Source organism: Corythoichthys intestinalis, chromosome 3 (assembly GCF_030265065.1).
Source record: "Corythoichthys intestinalis isolate RoL2023-P3 chromosome 3, ASM3026506v1, whole genome shotgun sequence".
Taxonomy (NCBI): Eukaryota; Metazoa; Chordata; class Actinopteri; order Syngnathiformes; family Syngnathidae; genus Corythoichthys; species Corythoichthys intestinalis.
The window spans coordinates 50,531,737-50,554,501 of record NC_080397.1 but is presented as its reverse complement, the minus strand read 5'-3'; the positions used below and the strand labels follow the sequence as shown (position 1 = coordinate 50,554,501).

At 39.4% G+C, this 22,765-nt stretch overlaps 1 protein-coding gene across 4 annotated transcripts in view; it reads left to right on the top strand.

Moving 5' to 3' along the window:
• agtpbp1 (ATP/GTP binding carboxypeptidase 1) overlaps positions 1-22,765 on the top strand; it is a 108,878-nt gene that overhangs the window by 41,471 nt on the left and 44,642 nt on the right. For 2 of the 4 annotated variants that reach the window (XM_057831987.1, XM_057831986.1), the window contains exons 10-17: positions 5,193-5,401; positions 5,487-5,664; positions 8,475-8,575; positions 8,657-8,773; positions 15,959-16,575; positions 18,667-18,750; positions 18,825-18,914; positions 18,992-19,140. In XM_057831987.1, the coding sequence (XP_057687970.1) occupies positions 5,193-5,401; positions 5,487-5,664; positions 8,475-8,575; positions 8,657-8,773; positions 15,959-16,575; positions 18,667-18,750; positions 18,825-18,914; positions 18,992-19,140 (1,545 nt within the window). Of the gene's footprint in view, positions 1-5,192; positions 5,402-5,486; positions 5,665-8,408; positions 8,576-8,656; positions 8,774-15,958; positions 16,576-18,666; positions 18,751-18,824; positions 18,915-18,991; positions 19,141-22,765 lie in introns of all 4 variants that reach the window. The other 2 variants (XM_057831985.1, XM_057831984.1) reach the window with 1 other exon arrangement.

Below are 22,765 nucleotides of genomic sequence, written 5' to 3'. Positions count from 1 at the left end.
AACATGGTAGGACAGTATAACCCAGAAACGTCAATCGCGCGACAACGTGGCTGCTGCGAGAACGCAGTGCAACGCGGGCGTTAAAGTCAATCAGCCAATGCACACCAGTCGCAGTGCGGCCGCGTGTTGGACGCGTCCCAGAAGCGGCTCAACACGACGCACGCGAAAAGAAGGGCAGAGTTTATTATTTGACGCGAGACCCTCCTGCATCAATACTACTACCGTTGTTGTGCCGAAAAATGTCCCCCCCCCCCCCCGCGTGAAATGTCCCCCCTGACGGGAGCGCCCACACGTAAGCCTGTCGCAATATGCAATAATTCCATTTATCGCGCGATATATAAAAAAGAAGGCGGTAATTTTTCCGCTGCGATTTATCGCCTCGCGTGCACGTGCGTGTGCACGTGCGGCAGACGTGCTGTTAAAAGTTCGGATTCCTCGTTACCAACTGCGCAAAATGCATCTTCGTTCCAGGTCCGGCAAAAACTAGCGCCGGAGCCAATCGTTCCCATTATATCCTATTGTTCAACGTATACCGGCCACGTCAGTGCTCCGGAGTGACTGTGGACCATCTACGGCGCGCCAGTGCTGTTGACGTGTGGCCACTCCCGTCAGGAGTGACATTTCACGCGGGGCGGCTATTTTTCAGCACAACGCCGGATATTTACAACAAAGTCCGCCAAAACATTGTTACCGACTTGGCTGCGACGAACAACATCGCTTTGACAACGAACAGCTGAATGAAATTAAGAGCGCTGTGCTTCAAACGCGTCCTGTTTATGAAAGTCGATTGTCAAATGCTGGTTGTGTGTAGTAATGAGCAGAGGTGACTTCAGCGGCGCTTACTAACTTTTTCAATGCGCCCACACACTAGATATCATGAAATGGCAAACTAGATGTGCTACGTCCCATGCCATTGGCTACGTGAGCCCAGAGTGATTATGGGACACGTAGTCCATATACTACATCGATGAATTCTAAACTGTCATGACTGAATGGAAGTTAAGAAGGCCAAATCAATCCATACCATTGACTATAGATAATGTTGCAAATATTGTTAATTCAGTACGTGACACAGATGGATTCGGACCACAAATAGGATGTCTTGCTCATGTAGTAAACCTAGCTGCTAAGAGAGCTGTAGCAATCAACAGTGTGCCCTGCCTCACTTTACAAACAGTAAAGATTGTTCTCAGCACTTTTATATAAATTTTTTTCATATCAGTAAAAAGTAAGCACAGAAATATTATGCACTAAAATGCATGTTTATATGATGGCAATTTAATTTTTGCTCGTTAGCAAAAAAAACAAAAAAAACAAAAAAAAAAACAAAAAAAACAAAACAAAACAAAAAAAAAAAACGAAACAAAAAATATAATTGTTATTTTTTTACAGAGCATTAAATGTATTGAATCGGATCCAAAATCGTGTCCCCCGTATCAAAAATCATACCGAACCTTGACTTAACTGTATCGTTGCATCCCTATGGAACACCATTGCAGATGCTATGACGGGAAAAGTTTTCATTTGCCTAAATGCTTAAGTTATTAAGTGCAATTTTTTTTTTTTTTTTTAAACACATTTTATTTATTCTGTGTTTCTGTGCGGTATCAATATTGTTGATTTTTACTTAAGAGGGATGGTCTATTGTTTTAGTTGTGATTTCTTTAAGAGTATTTTTGAATTTGAGAGTAAATATTTATCGCATTTAAATTGGTGTACTTAATCTATTAATATACTGGACTGTCTCAGAAAATTAGAATACACAATATTCTAATTTCCTGACTGTCTCAGGAAATTAGAATATTGTGTATTCTAATTTCCTGAGACAGTCCTGTATATATACACAGGACTGTCTCAAAAAATTAGAATATTGTGTATTCTAATTTTCTGAGACAGTCCAGTATACCGGTACTGTATTCTCACTGTGTTATTGTAAATTGGTTAAAAAAAAATATTGGGGGGGGGGGCGCAATAATATCGCATATCGCAATAATTTATGAGAATAATTATCGCACACTAAAATTTGTTATCGCGACAGGCCTACCCACACGTCACTCGTACAAACAGATTTTTCTTACCAATCGATGGACACGGAAATGACTTTCTTGTACTGTGAATATGTATTATTTTACTGTTTGAACTAATAAATCTTGTACTGTGAATATGTATTATTTTACTCTGCTTGAACTAATGTCATACCTGTGTGATTCTCATTGGGATATGGTCGTGAAAACCTGTAGACTAATACATTTCTTTTCAAAGATGGTTATGTGGCCCAGTCCACGATTTGTTACCAAAATACAGTACTAGTATTTTGTGTAATTTGTTTATTTAAAACTGATTTTACAGTCGTAAATCCATTACTGTAATGCGTCCATGAAAACATTTGACGTTTTCACGTCAATAAAGCCTCATAATTGAGCGCTCCCGTCAGGGGGGACATTTCACGCGGGGGGCATTTTTTGGCACAACACCTGTAGCTAGGATCGGGCAGACCGGAAGTCACTCGTGTAAAAATACGGTGGATCCAGTCGATTTTCAAACTAATATGCGATCATAACCCACTTTTTGAGTCCATCAGATCTCTTGAGTGGTAGAGCGGGGCACAGTTGACTTGTCTTTGTTAATTTACTGCCGTCTTCTCTGCTATCATAATAACCAACACGGCCCCGTGTTCGATACAAAACCCTCCTACCACAACAAAACAAGTAGGAACTAATATTCACATAGGAACTAAAGTTATACAACATAAAATATACAATATAAATGAATACTACATCAAATTTGTAAAATATAAACACATAATAAAATTTAAAAATAGGCCATTTAAATAAAATAAATTGAAATGAGCTAAAACACGTGTAATTAAATAATAAGAATAATACTCAGATCCTGCTTACACATTTAAATTTATTAATTTCTGTGTGGCGCTTTAACTTGAGGAAATCCACCAAAAAAGCTTTTGAAAACCATTCATAAGAAAAAAAAAAAAAAAGATTCATTGATGCATTTCATTTGTAAAATACATTTTAAAATCTTTGTCATTGGGATTGCTTTTCTCTTTAGCACAGGACTTCTTTTTTTCTTCTTTCTTTCAGAAAGAAAGCTGACCGATACGCGGGGTCTGAAAGGCAAATTGTTGTTGGATTATCTTTAAATACCCGCTACTTTTTGAGCAAAATTCTAGCTTTGTATAGGCTAATTTTCCTATTGTTAAAAGTACAAAGGTGTGTAATAAACAACTAGCACATTTATATTTTGCATTTTGTTTTCTTACTGTACCGAAAATGAACCGAACCGTGACCTCAAAACCGAGGTACGTACCAAACCGAGATTTTTGTGTACCGTTACACCCCTACCATTTAATAATTATTTTATTTGAAGCAATGGAGTCCACGCGTTTTTTTGTAAAATGCTGCAATTCAAAAGGCACAAAAACGCACATGTTTGCTGTTGTAAATGTTTAGTAGCAGCCACTGCGCATGCCCAAAGTGACGTGTGTGAGTTCTGACATCATCGGAGCGAGAGCATTCAATTTATATGGCTGTGGAGCAAGCCCCACAATCGAATCGTTCTACTTTTGAGGCCGCAATCAAAAGCTTGCGTCGTCGCCTTCCGTTTGCACCGTCACCGTGTAAAAGGCGAGGCCATTGCGCAACACAATTGTTGCGTCTTGGTGTCGCACCATCACCATGTAAATTACCCCTTATTCATAAAATTGTTCATGAAGCCAAAATACACCATGTTCAGTTCCCCTTCACCTTAAATATGAAATACTTCATGAACTTTCGTTCAATTAACTCCTTCAGGAACAGCACTGACATGCGGGTATCATTCAGTTTGTCTTTTTATGACAACATAGATGTGTCTTGGTTCTGCATTTTATCCAAAACATTTACAGTTTTACACAGGGGTGAAAGTGGCTAGAATTTCCTGCCAGAACTCTCCGACGTGAAGGTCGCCACGGAGCCAGAAATTTTATTTATTTAGTTATTTATTTCATTTTTTGGGGGGGGGGGGGGTCAAACCTTTTAAACTACTGAAATGCAAAGAAAACTGTTTTAGCACAGTTATTTTTATAACACATACAAAATTTTCATTCAAAATTGTATTTTTTTCAATGATTTGCGATATAAAAGTTAACCAAAAAAGCAATAAACCCAAACTCCATCTCCTAATTTTTATTTTTCCTCATTTCCTCACATACTAAATGCCATATCTCAATTTTACCTACTTAAGAACATAGGATGTATATTAAAATTGAAGTTAATGTAAACATTTACCGGTGCTTTTTAAAAAAATAACAGATATAAGTAACATACATTCAGAAAAATAAGTACAAATGACTTAAATTATGCAGAGTGAAATGGAATATGTTTTGAAGATTGCGCAAACATTGACTTTTTTAAATCATAAGGGAATGAATAAGTAGCCTAACATAAATGAACAAATATAAGACCAAAGTGCACATTGACAGCTAAGATGTTCTGAACCTCCCCATCAGAGCAAATAAAACTAAATATGATAAGTAAGCCTCCTAACTCTTTCGTTGCTCTTAAAGATTGGATCCATTTTATGTTGTATTGTCCTTTTTTTGTCGCATCAATTCATTTTTTTTTTTTTTTTTTTTTGCTGTTCCAGAAAACATGCACATTTGAAGCAATCAGAGCTAACTATCTCTGCTATACCACATGTCAGTATGTCAGCCAATTGAATGTATAAATGAGTCCAGGCGTTTTGCTTTGCTGCGTGCATTCGCACGTTGACGTGACTCATCATCGTCAGACTCAGATAACTGCAGCAGCCGGGGAAACCTCCATGCCGTTCGTGGAATAAAATAAATAAATAATAAATATTGGTGGAAACGGATTACGCTACACAAGCACTTTATCATGCTTGATGTTAACACTTGTGTATGTAAATCTGATGTTGGTAGATTGTTTTCTTCTTGTGGATGTGAAATGCATGTGTGGCAGCTTTGTATTTTTTATTTTACATAGCGTTTTCACAGTTGTCGTCATATTTTTGAAATCAAAGCGCCGTATACAGGAACAGCGTTCTGGCCCTGAATCTCATACCGGAACTGCGTTCTGGCCCTGAATCTTATACCGGAACTGCGTTCTTCACCGTTCTGGCCCACTTTCACCCCTGGTTTTACACCACTTGATTGTATCCTCTCGTCCTCTGTTCAGAGACAAATGCTCGGCATGCAGTGGAGGGCGGCTACGTTCCCACGTTGCTCGCTCTCTACCTGGACTGGCACCGCAACGACACGTGGCATCGTCACACAGTGATCCGCAAGGGGCTGCTGGGCTGTCTGCGTAACGTCACAAACATAAAGCTGGGCAGACGGGCATTCACCAAGGCGGACGGCATGCGAATTCTGTACAACTCTTCCTGTGTGAGTGGGAGTGTCCACAATGAAATTTCACCTGAAGGCTGATCATCATTTTTTGAGAAGTGTTATTTCTACTAAATTTTTCCAGGAGTGTCTCTCGCTGCGTGCCCTGGATCCTCTTGTGAACGCCTCGAGTCTCATCATGAGGAAGTGCTTCCCCAAAAACCGCCTGCCTCTCCCTTCCATCAAGTCAGCCTTCCAATACCAGCTGGAGCACGTGCTGCCTTCAGGGTCGGTCGCACATCTCTGCAGCCAAAACCCAGGAGGTGAAAGAATTTTGCAAAAACATCAGATCACAGAAACCTGGAATTGATTTCAACTAGGGCTGTCAAACGATTAAATTTTTTAATCGAGTTAATTACAGCTTAAAAATTAATTAATCGTAATTAATCACAATTCACACCATCTATAAAATATGCCATATTTTTCTGCAAATTATTGTTGGAATGGAAATATAAGACACAAGACTGATATATACATTCAACCAGAGGTTTCGCTAGACTTTTTCGTTGTCTGTCATTTTGACTGACAGGGTCATAAAAATCCGGTCATAATCTATTTTTACCCGTCACTTAAATTTTTAAAATGATAATAATGACATATTCAATAGCATTGTTGGTCAAAAGTGGTGCGTTACTTACTCAACTCTGAATAAATTGAAGAAACTACCAGCCATGTTGTGTCTACTCTCTGCTCTGTTGATTTGTCATCCAAGACTCGGGGTGCTTTCAGGTTTCAGAATAGCGCACGTACTTCTGACTCCAAGCTGTTTGTCCCTGCTCATTCAATTAGGCTACGTTCATACTACAGGTCTTAATGCACAAATCCGATTTTTTTGTCATATCCGTTTTTTTGGCGTGCCCGTTCAGACTGCCTTTGTCCATTGAGACCTTTCAAGTATTACGCATGCGCTCTAATTCGCAGTCCGACACGCGCCGGTGCGCAGAAGCATCGAAACAAATGACAAGTCATCCGTCATTCCAGGGCTATCATATTTTGCTTTTCAAAAGGAGGACACAAATAACAGACATAAATAATCCCCGTTTAGGCTTATATTCACAGTTTATATGGATCGATAACATGCACGCACTGTCCGTGCATGTCACACACACATACGGGCAGTTTGCCCTCACTCTCCAAGTCGGGCTGCAGCCAGACCCCTCTCCCGACTCTCGGCCGTGTAGGAAATGTTGAAATATAGCTCACATAGAGCAGAGAGAAAACCGATCATTCTCATGCTTATCCTCAACCCATTTTAATTTTTTTATGACTGTTGTCAGGCCCGGCCCTTCCCCAAAAGCTGTGTTCACTGCAAGCTAGGCGCTAATAACGCACAACTGAAATCGGATTTGGGACACTGGATGGTACAGACCGCCGCGACAGTCTGGAAAAATGTGGCCCAGATCGGATTTGAACCACATAAAAAAATGACCCAGATCGGATTTGAAATGGTCCACTTCTATGCGACTTGTCCCGTTCAGACCGTCAAGTTAATGCCTGACTCAAGTCGGAAAAACACGAAAAAATTGGATTCGTGAATTAAGACCTGTAGAATGAACGTAGCCTTAGACAATGCTCTCCAAATCTTCCTAACGTTTCCGTGTTTGCTACACCTGAATGCTAGTTCGGACATTTTTCCGAGTAAGGCCAGCGACGTCATTCATCAAGAGAGACAATAGCTTATTAATATGCTCACTCGCCATCCTGTGGTCTGGTGTGTGAATTGCAACCTGTCAAAATGACGGATGGACTTCAGTTTTTTCCGTCACCGTTTTAAAAAACCGGTCAACGACGGAAAATATTCGGTTAACGCGACCCCTGCATTCAGCACACTGTACATAAGTACTGTATTTGTTTATAAATCAACAAGATGGCATTAACATTATTAACATTCTGTTCAAGGTATCAGTGGATTGAAAGCCTCGTAGTTCTTAAAAGATAAATGTTAGTACAAAATTATAGAAATTTTATATTAAAACCCCTCTTAATGTTTTCGTTTTAATTAAATTTGTAATATTTTCTTTAAGAAAAAACTGGTAGCTCGCCATTGTTGATGTCAGTGATTACACAATGCTCATGGAGCTGAAACCCATAAAATCAGTCGTACCCAAGCGCCAGCAGAGGGCGACAAAACACCATAAAACCCAAGTAACAAGTGGACATGAAACTGCTGTCATTGTAATCTGTTTGAGCGAGGCATGTGCGTTAAATGTGTCAAATATTTTAACGTGATTAATAAAAAAAAAAAAATTACCTCCCGTTAACGCGATAATTTTGACAGCCTAATTTAAACATCTCAATGCATAGACATACACAAATACTCACACACTCAAATATTGCTTTTTACACACTGCTACACTTACAGGAAGAACACACGCTCAGCTCTGTAGCGAGCCCTTAAAGAAGGGTAAGAATTCAAGACATACAGAGAAAAACATTTGCCATACATTATGCTTGCATGATTCATCACTAAACGAGCATTAAACATATTTCATGTAATGATTTGTTCATTTTCTCAAAGATCATTTCTTCACTTGTACCATAACTTTCTGACTATAAACTGCTCGGCCCCAGACACACACACACACTTTTAATCCTGTGGCTAAAACTGCAACGCGGCTAATTTATGGATTTTCAAAGGCTAATGATCTAAAAGTCCTTTGGTGTAAATATTAATATGTAATATGGTATAATAATATGTGAACAAATGCAGCTGTCTTTTAAAATATGATTGGTACCGTTTATAGTCCAGTCATATTTTTTGCGCCTTTTACTGCTAAGGAATATCGGCTCCAAAAATTGGTCATCGGCCCCTTTAACGACTAAAAATCGGTATCGGTCCTGAAAAATTCATATCGGTCGATTTCTTTTTTCTACTATTATGCCATTTTAGTCATGTTTCTTTCTTCAAAAAAAATTGTATCATTTCATTATGAATGCTTGCTCTTTCTGTTCAGAGATATCTTCGTATGATAATCCCTCACAAGCAAAATATAATTTATTCCTGCAGGGAAAACCGCAAGATGTGCCCGTTCTAAGGGTGATAATTGCGCTGTGTGCATGTGTGCCCCACCAGTGGACGACGTGGTGGATGACAGTGATGATAACGAGGACACCGAGGCAGACACAGAGAACGATACAGAGAATGAAGATGATGATAAGGATTGCCGCTCCCTGGTAACGCTCTCACACGAGTAGTTTTATTTTTTTCTTCCCCCGTTGGACGCAGTAGGAATTTAAGTGTTGTCTTTTAAACAGAACGACGACATTGAAAAGGATATGAACAAGCTACACCCCCAAAAAATACCGAGCCGACCTTTCGAAGAGTTAAAAGTCTATGAAAAGTTCTTTGTCGAGCTGTCTGAAGACTTCCAGGTTTGTATGTCCAACGCAATATTATCTTTTGTCAGTACACGATGCATACGCAAGGATTACATTAGTTACATACCGGTCTATCAAATCTAGTCACAGCTTAAATATTCTGACTTGATCACAAAAAACTATCTGAATGGCACTGTTGGAAACGTATTCATGTTGTGGTTGTAGTAACATAATACTAAGAAACTTCATTTTCTTAGTATAAACTATACAGGGTTTATTCGGGTCATTAAAAAGCATTAAAAGTCATTAAATTGATTTTGTCAAAATTCAGGCCTTAAAAAGCCTTCATCTAAATGTTCGAGGCATTTAAAATTATGTAACCTTGAAAGTTACAACTTTTTTCCATAATTTATTTATTTAATCTTATTTTGAGTATGCGTGTGAGTGTGGGCGCAGAGGAGACATTAGAGAGAGATGACATTGTTTTTTGAGGGTATGGTGGGGTTAGGGGGGGAGAAATTTGCTTTGCTTCCGAAAGAGTTCCGTTATCTCATTATTTTAAGTCCGGGAATCGATCTTATGTACCGGTAGCGACTCTGTTTGCTAATTTAAGTGCCTGAAGGTAATACCCATCAATGGGCTGCTAGTGTTCCTGTCCTAGCTCTCCTCCGTGCATGCACTGCCTTCCTGGTCCTTGTGTTCTCACTGAACAGAATTTGCATCTAGCTGTTGTTAAGTTTAAGTTGAATTTGTATTTCCAACGATTAAAAATATTCATTTTTTTAAACGCTAACAATTTGTGTGTGTGAAACGATCTGCAGTTGGGCATGGGTCTTAAATAAGTTTAAAGTGGCATTAAAAAGCATTTAATGAGATTTGCTGATACCTGTAGAAGCCTTGCTATAGGTGTATCACAGGATTAAAATATTACAGACTTTTTTCGCTTTGACCCCAAACTTTTGAACCGTACTGTATCATATGGGATTTTTCGTTATGTACAATCCGGTTGAAAAGTTTGTGGTCCCATACTTTAGTGTGTGTGCAATTAAAGTGGTTTTAGTTACTAAGAAAACCATTGAAAATGTCGTGATAGATGTTTTTAAATTAGGGCTGTCAAACGATTAAAATTTTTAATCGAGTTAATTACAACTTAAAAATTAATTAATCGTAATTAATCGCAATTAATCGCAATGCAAACCATCTATAAAATATGCCATATTTTTCTGTAAATTATTGTTGGAATGGAAAGATAAGACACAAGATGGTTATATACATTCAACATACGGCACATAAGGACTGTATTTGTTTATTATAACAATAAATCAACTAGATGGCATTAACATTATTAAAATTCTGTTAAAGCGATTCATGGATAGAAAGACTTGTAGTTCTTAAAAGAAAAATGTTAGTACAATATATAGAAATTTTATATTAAAACCACTCTTAATGTTTTCGTTTTAATAAAATTTGTAAAATTTTCAGCCAAAAAATAAACTAGTAGCCCACCATTGTTGATGTCAATAATTACTTACACAATGCTCATGGGTGCTGAAGCCTATAAAATCAGTCGCACCCAAGCGCCAGCAGAGGGCGGCAAAACTCCATAAAACACAATTAACAAAAGAGCGTTTCTCTGTACTGTCATTTAAAACTGTCTGAGCGGGGCATCTGCGTTAATTGCGTGAAATATTTTAACGTGATTAATTTACTAAATTAATTAGTGCCCATTAACGCGATAATTTTGACAGCCCTATTTTAAATGAAATTTTTATGAGCGCAGTTGTCATCATTACATTTGTCTCCGAGAAACTAAGTTGACCAGAAACTGATGGAGTGGAAACCAATATTTTTCCATGACATTGTACAGTGTGGAGCGGAAGTATTTGCACCCATTGTGATTTTGCAAGTTCACCCACTTAGAAAATAGGTAGAGGTCTGAAATTTCAATCTTAGATGCATTTCCACTCAGAGAGACAAAATCTTTAAAAAAAAAAAAAAAAAAAAAAAAAAAATCCAGAAATCACATGGTATTATTATTTTTTAAAATAATTTACATTTAATTTACTTGGGTTCATAAGTATTTTCACCCCTGAGAATCAGCAATAATTATAACTCTCAAAGAGTTGTCAGTCTACCTTAAAAAGTGCACCTTTACCCCATGAGTAAACACCTACCCACCACCCATTTGATCTCAATGTTGTCACTTGTGCACCCCACAGTCAGTAATAATCTAACTGCTACCATGGGCCGGACCAGAGAGCTTTTGAATGACACCAGAGAAAAATTATTGAGCTCCACAAAGCTGGAAAAGGCCTGTTGGGCAGTTGGAAAGCAGCTTGGTGAGAATAAATAAACCGTTGCAGCAATTGTTAGAAAATGGAAAAGGCTGTGGCAAAGGCAAACATGACTGATAATCTACCTCGGACTGGGGCTCCATGGAAAATCTCCTCGTGTAATGATGCGAAAAGTGAGGGGTCAGCATAGAACTACATGGCAGGAGCTGGTCAAAGACCTAAAGAGAGCTGGATGCACAGTTTCAAAAGCTACTGTCTGTAGAACACTACGGTGCTATAGTTTGTTTGTTAGTCATGCATTGCTCAGAAGGTTCCGCTGTTGAAGCCAGTACATGTGAAGGCCCGTCTGAAGTTTGCCAGGGACTATCTGAATGATGCAGAGGGGTCATGGGAGAAAGTCATGTGGTCAAATGAGACCAAAGTATAACTTTTTGGTGCAAACTTTAGTCCAGGCATGAAAATCTCTCACTTTTCGGCGAAATTCGCCGTTTTGAAGTCAAAAAGGGCGACCTACGTGAATTGCGTAGATCCGAGGAGAAATTCTTTTTTTTTTTGGGGGGTGGGGGTGGGGGGGGGGGGTCGGGAGGTTTTATTTAATTATTATTATTATCATCATGTGATTAACTTAGTACGTAAACTGAGCACTTAAGAACACAGTCAGCAAATCCTTCTAGATGCTTCGCTGACGAGAACCAATCATCGGCCCAAGCTGCGTTCCATTATTCCAAACGCGCGCACTCCTTACGCGTGTACATGGAGTGCTTGGAGAGCCTTCGGTTGCATTGCAAAGCTGCGAAAACAAAAAGCAGGCCTTATCCACATCGGGGCAGACCAGAGCGCAGCATACACACTTGCCTGTATTTGCCAGCAGATTGAATTTGGTGAGTAATGGTTTCAATCGTTTTCACGTTTTGCGATATAAAAAAGTTACTGCCATTCGTTGCAGCTTGCGTTGAACACTGCCAGAGCTAGCCAAATCTCCCATGAAAAAAATATAGCTCCCGTTAAATTGGCGTCAAGCTTGTGTATTTAGCGGTAATATAAACGAAGAAACACACTGTTGAGTCAAATTAAGCGGCATTCTCTCGGATGGAGGGGGCGCCTCACATCGCTCCCGCCGTCCGCCAGAGACGCGTTATTTTCGGCTTGGATTTGAGCTGACGGCCGGTGTCGGCACAACAGCGGCCCGACGAGTGGTGGGAATGAGTCCTGCTTCTTAAAGCTTTTCAGAAATACAGGGATCCCTCGTTTTTCGCGGTTAATGGGGACCAGAACCCGCCGCAATAAGTGAAAACCGCGAAGTAGCGCCCCAACCCCCCCCCCCCATTTTTTTGTGCGTGTTCAATGCATTTATTGAGATTTTACATTGGAAAAAAGATACATATATATAAGACATGTTTTTTCAGTTTTTTCACCAAAGTATCATTTATAAATGGTTTTCAAGCACTTCAAAATGTAAGAATTATGATAAGTTTTAAACGTGTTACTGCCCCACCGAATTATTTTTAAACAAGAATAAAGTAGTTAGAAAATGCTTGGCTTTATTAAAAGCTTCATAGTGAGTCTACTCAAACCCTCTCAGGCTTTGGTAAACGGTGATTGGCACATGTGCAAAGTTTTTCTTTTTATATATATTTTTTTGTTTGAAGCAACTTATTTGATTGAATAATAAAGACACAAATGTCCTAGCCAAAATGTGGCCCAAACGCAAAACATTACTTAAATGGAAAAATTTGTTTCAATCAAGAAAAATAGTTTTCAAATGCTTTTTTTGTCTCAAATTTATTATTGCAATCAAAAACAATTTTTTTTATTGAAGCTACTTTTTGGGATTAAAAGTATATACTGTATTTTGATTGAAGCAACTTTGTTTTTGATAGAAGTAACTTTGTTTTTTGATTGAATAATAAAAACACAAATCTAACTCCATCGTTATTGAGTGAGAAAGAAATTAAGAAAGCTTTAAAACTAAAAGCCACCGGGGAGTCTGTTTGTTTTTTTAAATATTTATATTTCATTACATAGACATGCGTCGTAGGGAAGGGAGATTGAGGGATAAAAAAAGGAGTTAGATGAGGCTGCTAAAGGCAGTGGATACCTCATCAGCTGGGTGAATAGCAGACCTGGTAAGAACAAGTTTGCAAGGATAGTCGGGTTTTAAATTCAATTATAAACACAATTACAATGTTATTTTTCTATAAGATTTTTATGTCATTGCTTTATTAATCATTAGGTGCTAGAGTTGTTAAGTATGGATAATAATGAAATAATAGTTTTAAGAAAACTGTGCTGTTGGTGGCTCAGTGACCATCTGATGTGGTTTGTTCTCAGATGAACAAGTTGAGGAAGGAAGTTTTGATGCAGAGGTTGAAGGAAGAAAAGAGGCACTGACTGAGTCACAGCCAGAAAGTGTTGATGACAGTTTTGATTTCTATTCACTGTTGCCCCCTCCCAATTAAAGTATGTCACAGTCGCAGCCAATTATTATCTAAAGCTGGTTAAAATTGAAGTTATGTTGTTTTAAGGTGTATTAAATACTTGTTCATGTGCCCCTTTTGATCTACGAGCACCCACCCCTCCACCGGTCTCTGCATGGCCCTGCTGAAACACAGTGTGGGTCGACAGAGCTCAATATTTTGTTGGGGTGTACAATACAGTGTACTGGAACATATTTCCTCCACACCCTTCTCACCTTTTTAACCCCTGACCCATTTCCATGCCTGTTAGTCACTGTGTGTGGAGGAAAAAGAAGGATGGGTACTATCCCAAGAACACCAGACCCACTGTGAAGTATGGGGATGGAAGCCAGATGCTTAGGGGCTGCTTTTCGGCAAAGGGGACAGGAAGACCGTACTGTATAAAGCAGAAGGTGAAAGGTGAAATGTATCGTCATATTTTAAGCCACAATCTCCTTTCCTCAGCCAGTGACTTGAGGATGAGTCGTGGCTGGATTTTCCAACATGACAATGATACGAAGCACACAGCCAAGCTGACCAAGGAGTGGCTGCATACAAAGCATATCAAGGTTCTGTAGTGGCCTAGCCAGTTTCCAAACCTCAATCCAATAGAAAATCTTTGGATGGAGCTGAAACTTTGTGTTTCTCAACTACAGCCCCAAAACCTGACAGATCTAAAGAAGATTTGTGTGGAGGAATGGGCCAAAATCCCTGTTTCCATATTTGAAAACCTGGTGAAGAACTACAGAAAGCGTCTGATCTCTGTAGTTGCAAACAACGGCTTCTGCACTAAATATTTGCACTGATTTTCTCAAGGGTGCAAATTAAAGATGGCAGGATGGGACTTAATTGTCTAAAGTGCTGCATTTATTACTTCTTTGTATTTGACTTTGAAGACTTTGATTTGTGGGATTGCCTGTGAGGACAGCAATGAGAGAGGATGTATCTGCATGTCAGTAGAAATTGAACATGCCAAGTTTTGGCTAAAAGACAACAAAAAAAAAAAAACCCGATCGATCGGGTCCGATCACGTCATTTTCAAAGTGTCGGAATCGGCAAAAAAATATCGGACATGCCTTTTTTTAATATATATATATTTGTTATTTAAATCGTTTTCTAATTGTATTTAACGTTACAGACTAAATGTCTTACACTCCTCCAGAGTAGTTTTGGCTTAAAGTAGGGCTATCAAATTTATTGCGTTAGCGGCGGTAATTATTTTTTCTTAATCACGTTAGATAATTAACGCATGCGCTGCACGACCCACTCACGCATTGTTGCGTTCAATCTATAAAGGCGCCGTTTTACCTATATATATAGAGCTAAACGCAGCGTATAATGAGTAGAGAGAATTTTGACAGCCTTTGGAGCTGGAGCATTTTTTTTATTTGGCTAAAGCCCACATTCCCTCTCTCAGCAATTAAAAATTACGTGGGAGGCAATGTGAGGAAGTAAGGTAGTAGTTGATCATTTTCTTAACACCCTACATTCGTTCCCAACGCAGAGAAGATATATCAATTGGTGCCCCTACGCACAGTCATGGTTGCACTTCCCATCATGCATTTGGGTTGAATGGCTGCAGTATCATTTACTGAAAGCTCAACAAATACACTAGATGGCAATATTTAGTCACAATATACAAAGTCACATTTATCCTTTAAGAATTACAAGTCTTTCTATCCGTGGATCCCTCTCACAGAAAGAATATTAATAATGTAAATGCCATCTTGAGGATTTATTGTCATAATAAACAAATACAGTACTTATGTACTGTATGTTGAATGTATATATTCGTCCGAGTTTTATTCATTTTTTTCTTAATGCATTGCCAAAATGTATATGATCGGGAGAAATTATCGGGAATGATTGGAATTGAATCGGGAGCAAAAAAAAAAAGCAATCGGATCGGGAAATATTAGGATCGGCAGATACTCAAACTAAAACAATCGGGATCGGATCGGGAGCAAAAAAACATGATCGGAACAACCCTAGTGCAAATACTAACGAACCCCAGTGAATTACGGATAAATTATTGAAAAACCATACAACATGAGTTCAGGATTTTTTTTAGATTATGTCTGTATAAGTGGAAATGCACTGACGATTGAAATTTCAGACCTCTACCCATTTTCTCAATGGGTGAACTTGCAAAATCACAAGGTATGCAAATACTTCTGCTCCTCACTGTGTATAATATGTGAAGTTTCATCTTCTTTAAAAGACTTTTTTCTAGACTATTGTTCTACAACTACAACCTCAGTATTATCATACTTTGATGGGGCATCGACGAAAGGGAAGCCTTTATTTTGAATGCAAAATAGTTTTAAAGAAAATTAGATGTATTCAAAACCACTCATTTATTTAGATTTTTCTTTTATTTATTTATTTATTTTTTTATAAAACAAGCTGCAATGATGGATTAATATTCATTGTCATGTGAACAGAACATATTATAGGGATCACTTGAGAATGCTGTTCCTCCCCTCTAGGATTACAACTTTGAATCCTCTACCACATCTTCATCGGCTAACTCCGATGAGCCCATCGTTGTGCCCACATCTGAGGCGCCGTCCCGGAATCATGTCTCTGCTCAGGATGCGAGCAGCACCTCTGCTCCTGAGCTCACCATTTCTCCTCTACAGCTGGACACCAGCGACTTTGCCCAGGAAATCAACAAAAAGGACGAGGCACATTATCAAAAAGTAGAGCACGATCTCTCACAGGCGTCAGAACATGTCTCCCTAAATCCGGATGAGATGGGAGTCAAACAAAAAGGACCTCCCATCAGTGCACAGAAGTCCATGCAGTCTCCTTTGCTTTTGGAGGGCATTGCCATTCGCTGTTTAGCTGCGGCAGCAGCAGGTGGAGGAGGAGGATCAGACTGCGGCTCGGAGGGTGCCGAGGAAGAAGGTGGTGAAGGAGCCGTCCTGGAGGTGCCCGACACAGCTCAGCTTCTCCCACTCCATGACTTGGACCTTTACGTAGACATGGTGAAGGGGACACAGTCTGTGCCTCACTACACCGAGGTGGCCTATCCGGACTACTTTGGGCATGTGGCCCCTACCTATAGGGAGCCCCTTTTGGAAAGATTGTATGGGGTACAGAGGTGAGTAAACGTAGTTGGTGAGAAAAACAAATAAAACGCAAGTAAATTAGAAAAAAAATGCAGTCAGTGCATGTTAGGCTGGTGGTTAGCACGCCTACAGTACCTCACAGTCAAGAGATTCTGGGTTCAGTGTCCCTAAGCCTGTGCTTCTCAATTATTTTCTGTGATTGACACCCCCCGGAAGACGTGAACGTTTGTTATAAAAATATAAAATGTTATAAATTTTTTATAAGTACACCTCTGCATAACATTGTTTCCTTTTTAATATTAAAGATAAACAATAGATCAACTTGCAATAAAGTACAGTACACCTAAATTAACATTGTTTGTGACTGTACAACTTGTATCACTTTGCCTGATTTTAACAAAAAAAAAAAAAAAGGAAAAAGTCACAGCCAAACTATTAAAATACCGTCAAGGTACATTTTTTGACCATTTAATACTGAAAAATAAAATTTAATACAATCAATAAATATTAATAAATTCACATTTTTAGCAACTTTTAACTCATTAGGACAATATGCCAATAAATTTGACCGAAAAAACAAATCTTAAAACAAAAACGACCGTGTCATTGGACAGCGGGACAGTTTTTATTTTTGCTGCAGGCAGTATCAGCTCCTTTGCTATGGTGTGGGGTTATTTTGCACTGAGAAATTTGGTATGCCACCTCATATGATGCTAGCAGTGCTCGCTGGTTTACTGATAACACTGACAAAGCAGGACGGATGTTGGTAATATTTGGCACGTTTTTGCCCCCCCCCCCCCCCCCCCCCAAAAAAATCAAGCGGCTTCTCAATGTGATTGGGGTTTAATGTATGTGATGTAAACACAGTAAAGAGACTGGTATTTCCTCATCTCTCACTGTATTAAAAGTTAAAGCCAAAACTCAAACACTACATACACTTTGTCATATTTCCTTCTCTTAGCTTTTCACATCTCCAGTGCTCTTTGCTGTGTGCTCTTGTTTCGTTAAAAAATACTACACCCACTGCCACCCACTGAGTGGATGTGCAATTACGCTTTATTCTAGAAGAGCAAAAATGTATGTTCCTCGAGGTCACATGCGCCACCCCCGGCATGCCCCGCCTTTATAAAAGTACTGCCCATACATACCAGAAATTATGTATGTATGAGACTACTCTAAGGCTACGTTCATACTACAGGTCTTAATGCACGAATCCGATTTTTTGTCATATCTGTTTTTTCGGCGTGCCAGTTCAGACTGCCTTTGTCCATCAAGACCATTCAAGTATTACGCATGGGCACTAATTCGCAGTCCGACACGCGCTGAGCAAGACGACCCGCATGCGCAGGAGCATCAAAACAAATGACCACACATGCTGGCTGTCATCCGTCATTCCAGGGATATAATATTTTGCTTTTTAAAAAGAGGACACAAATAACAGACATAAATAATCCCAGTTTAGGCTTATATTCAAAGTATATGGATCGATAGCATGCACGCACTGTCCGTGCATGTCACACATACATACGTGCAGTTTGCCCAGACTCTCGGCCGTGTAAGCAATGTTGAAATATTGCTTTTATGGAGCAGACAGAAAACCGATCATTCTCCGGATTATCCTCAACCCATTTTTTTTTTTTATGACTGTTGTCAAGTCCGAACCTTCCTAAAAAGCCGTGTTCAAGGCAAGCTAGGCGCTAAAAACGCACAGCTGCATCGCTACCGTGGCGTCTCTCCCGCTTTTTGATGTAATTGCTGCATGAATTCCGATTTGAGAGACTGGACAGTACAGACCGCCGCGACAGTCTGGAAAAATGTGGCCCAGATCAGATTTGAACCACATACGAAAGTGACCCAGATCGGATTTGAAATGATCCAGTTCTATGCGACTTCTCAGGTTCAGACCATCAAGTTAATGCCTCACTCGAGTCGGAAAAACACGAAAATATCGGATTCATGCATTAAGACCTAAGAACGTAGCCTAAGACCACCCAAAAAAATCAGCTAATATGTAAATTTCTGAATGCCAACCATGACTATTGTGTTGAAGTCCAAGAACCATGACCCTTGGGGATCCTTTATAAACACCCATAACTCATTAATTTGCTCATGTAAACACATAGGTCTAAGATATTCCAGGATATTGAGAGGTTGATTCACCCCAACGACATCCTGGATAAGGTTGTTTACGACCTCGACATTTCCAGGTACTTTTTTTAAACCTTTTTTTTTTGTCTATTATAAGTGTTGTCTTCAAAGCTCCTTTATCTATTTTTTGCAGCTGTCCTGTGATTGAAAGTAATGGCGAGTCGTTGAGGTTCAACTCTCAGTTTGAGTCCGGCAATCTCAGGAAAGCCATTCAGATCAGGAAGTAAGCATGCAAATGTACCATTGTGGGGAAAAGATGCTGCGTCGTTCAGTTGGTCTATAATACAATTGTGTCCGAAGGTATGAGTACGACCTGATTCTGAACTCGGACATCAACAGCAACCATCACCATCAGTGGTTCTACTTTGAAGTGAGCGGCATGCGCGTAGGAGCCACGTACCGTTTCAACATCATCAACTGTGAAAAGTCTAACAGCCAGTTCAACTATGGTGAGTTTTCTACTCTACAACTTGGCCATGATAAAATAAAATCAAATGACAGCTATAGACCCCACTCACCAACGTCACACAATGACGTGTCGCTTTATCCGGCCGCCATAATGTCCGTCATTGTTTATCCGTATTCTCAATGGTTTCAATTTGTCGTGCAATTTATAGTGCAATTCATGGAAGCCCCGGTGCTTTCAGAGGCTGTAAACTCATTGGATGCGTTGCATAAAAGGCGTTATGTGGAAAAGCTACAGTCTATCCTTTCGCCAGATCCATATTTGATGCCTAAATTGATATTTTTCGACCCGCTGTCTTCGCCGTCTCTGCCTGACATCTGCTACCCTGATATCTACAACTATCTTGTCCACACAAAATCAGCCTATTCTCAGGAAAGTTTGAAAAACTTTTAAGAGCAGCACTCTAAGCAACATTACCCCGTGTGACCCTTTACTTCCAATTTTCTAAAATGGCGACAATCAATTAAAAAAAAAAAAAGTTGACTGCGATGGCCGACGCTTCAAGGATAGGTGGATATTGGACTATTTCTTCAATAAAATACGCAACAACTGTGTCTGCCTCATTTGCAAAGAGACAGTCGCTGTTTTCAAAGAGTTCGATGTGACGCAATATTACCAAACAAGACACGCTGACATGTACAACAACATTACAGGGAAGATACGCAGCGAGAAATTACAGCAACTTGAAGCTAGTTTAATTTCACAGCAGCAGTATTTCGCAAGAGCCCGAGTGTCGAAAGAGAACACCACAAAGGCGAGATTGTTGAAATTATGAGTTTAAAAAAATAATAATAAAGCAAATGTGACACACAGAAGGGCTTGCTAAAATTTGTTTAAATATATTGTTCTACGTAAATCAGCCAAGGTAGCCCCCCACATTTTTACCACACCAAATCTGGCCCCCTTTGCAAAAAGTTTGGACACCCCTGTTTAACTGATGATCCATAGACGAGGCCAGCTTCTTTCACTTGTTACCAGCTAAATATTATTCATAAAATAATGATGGTGGAAGAAATAAGCATCTTGAATTTGAAACTGTACGTTGTCGGCGATTAGCCTCGCAATGATCTTAATTGTGGTTGTCAGCCCAAAACCCTCTAAATACGTATTAAATGCATCTTACCAGATATAAAATGACTACTACATAATCTGTGGTGATCGTTTGGTGCCCAGTTTTCTCGTCAAATTGCAGCAGTCCATCTCGCTCTCCTCTCCGGGTCTCTCGGAATACGGTAGAACTTCAAGTCTCTCCGTCTATCTTCTCTGTTACTGCAACCAACCGCCAAACACGCCTTCACCATTTTGATTATTAATGTTAACGAGCAGAAAAACACGCCATAATTGGAGGAATTTACGTAGCGGTAATGCATAAACACGACGAGCTGACGGACTATATGGCGCGGAGGCGTGGTTGTGACGTCATGTGAGTGGGGTCTATACTGTGTAGAAATAGTGGTGCCTTAAGATCTGGGTTTAATTTGTGTTGTGACCTTGTAATATGTTTTTTCAATAAGAAAATAGCACTCCATATTAATGGCCTTTAAAAAACAAAACAAACAACATAATGTAACAAAAAGATTCAACCCTTTTATTTATATTTTTGCCAGTTTTGCTTCAGTTCAGTGTGCATGCTAATCCATCTGGCAATGGTGGAATGTAACGAAGTACAAGTACTTCGTTACTAGAAGTACTTGTACTTCGTTACTGCACTCAAGTACTTTTTTGTGTATCTGTACTTTACCTGAGTACAAATCTGAAGTGGTACTTTTTACTTTTACTTCTCTCCATTTAACAGCACGTACCATAATTTTCAGGCTATAAGCCGCTACTTTTTCCCCTCATTTTGAATCCTGTGGCTTATTTGTTGATTTATTGGGTTAATTAGTAACACTTTATTTGACAGCGGCATTATAAGACTGCCATAAGACTGTCATAATTATGACATGACAAGCCGAAAGAAGAAGAAAAAGAAGAAGAGAGTATCATGGGCATTAATTAATGCTTATGACAGATGTGATTAAGTGTCATCCGGCAAATTATGTCACTAACTCCATTTATGTCCAGCTCGGATCTTTTACATCCATTCAAAAGTGAGATAATTTGCCGGACTATACAAAATGACATTTGTCATAAGCATTCATTAATGCTCATGGCAGTGTCATGTCATAATTATGATCGTCTTAGGACAGTCTTATGGCACCATTGTCAAATAAAGTGTTACCAAATACCATAACTATTAATGAAACAACTGAAACAGTAACTGAAGAAATAATTGGCACGGAACATGAATTTTGATTGATATTTACATTTGTAGCGCTGCAATGCATACTGGTAGGTAGAGCAGGGCGGTAAGCCGAAAATTTACCGTTACTGAAATTCTTCACGATGACCGACGTAATTTTGACCATGTTGGTAAATTCGGTAATTTAATAAAACAAGAAAATATAGTCTTTTCATCCCGCTTTGACTGTGTGTTTTTCGGCTATGTTCATTCCCCTTTAAGAAAGCAGTCAGTGTGCTTACGTATGGAGTCACGTGGTTTTCAGGAAGCCAAACAAACAGAAGCCCGGTAGGCTAACGCTAGCGGCTAACGCTACAAGCAAACGTGATGAGTGGGGCTTAAGAGAGCTTCGCCAAACTTTCACCCGACATTAAGTAAACTCTTGGCGGGTTCCAGACGGGCTTTCACCCGCTGTCCTCCCTGGTTCTCACGATTTCTGGAGAGGATGCTTTCATTGCTTTCTTCTGGGAGCCAAGCCACAGGCTAACGCTAGCGGCTAACGCTACAAATGAACGTGATGGAGTCGGATAGCGGCTCTAAGCCTCTAACCTTGTCGAAATGGCTGAAATTAATTAGTGGACTGGGCACGGACTTCATTTAGCAATCATTACGTCGCATTATTTGGTATCTGTGTGATTTCTCTGAAGGCTTTCATGATGGTAAAGCACTCAGCATAAAGTATAATCCAACAGTGAAGCCTATATATAATATGACAGTTTAATGGCCACAGCTATTTTTCCTGTATGTGTTTACTTAATTCTGCCATCATAAAATCTTAAATGTTTCATTGGCATCAGATCAATACATCTTTAATCTGGTTGTGTCTGTGTGGGGGGTGCATGTATTAAAAAATGTTCTGGAAAAAAAACCTGAAACCTTGACGTAAACACTTGTGTTATAATTATAACACTTGTGCATAATTATGTCTCAGCAGCCATTACCAATAAGTTGTCTGAAGTGTACTGTTAAAGCTGCAAGTCATTTGTGTTACAATGACATGTTTGCACAGTCGTCAGATTGATTTTTATAATGTACATTTTTCAAGTCATACAAGCTGCTCAATTTACCGTGAAACGTACTTAAGGCTATATCGCCCAGCCCTACTGGTAGGCATGGTGAAGGACACCAGTGTTTACAGCAGGTGGCAGCAGAGTTTGGCTGTCTCCTCCAAGAGAGCAGTGATGGCCAAATGAAGCTTCTTGAAGCACTGAAGCTTTGCAGCCAATTGTTTAAAGCTTTATGGTGGTTCATTTGGCCTTTTGACAGTCTTATGATACAGCTGTCAAATAAAGTGGAACCGGTTAATATGTTTTCCTGGAAATATCCC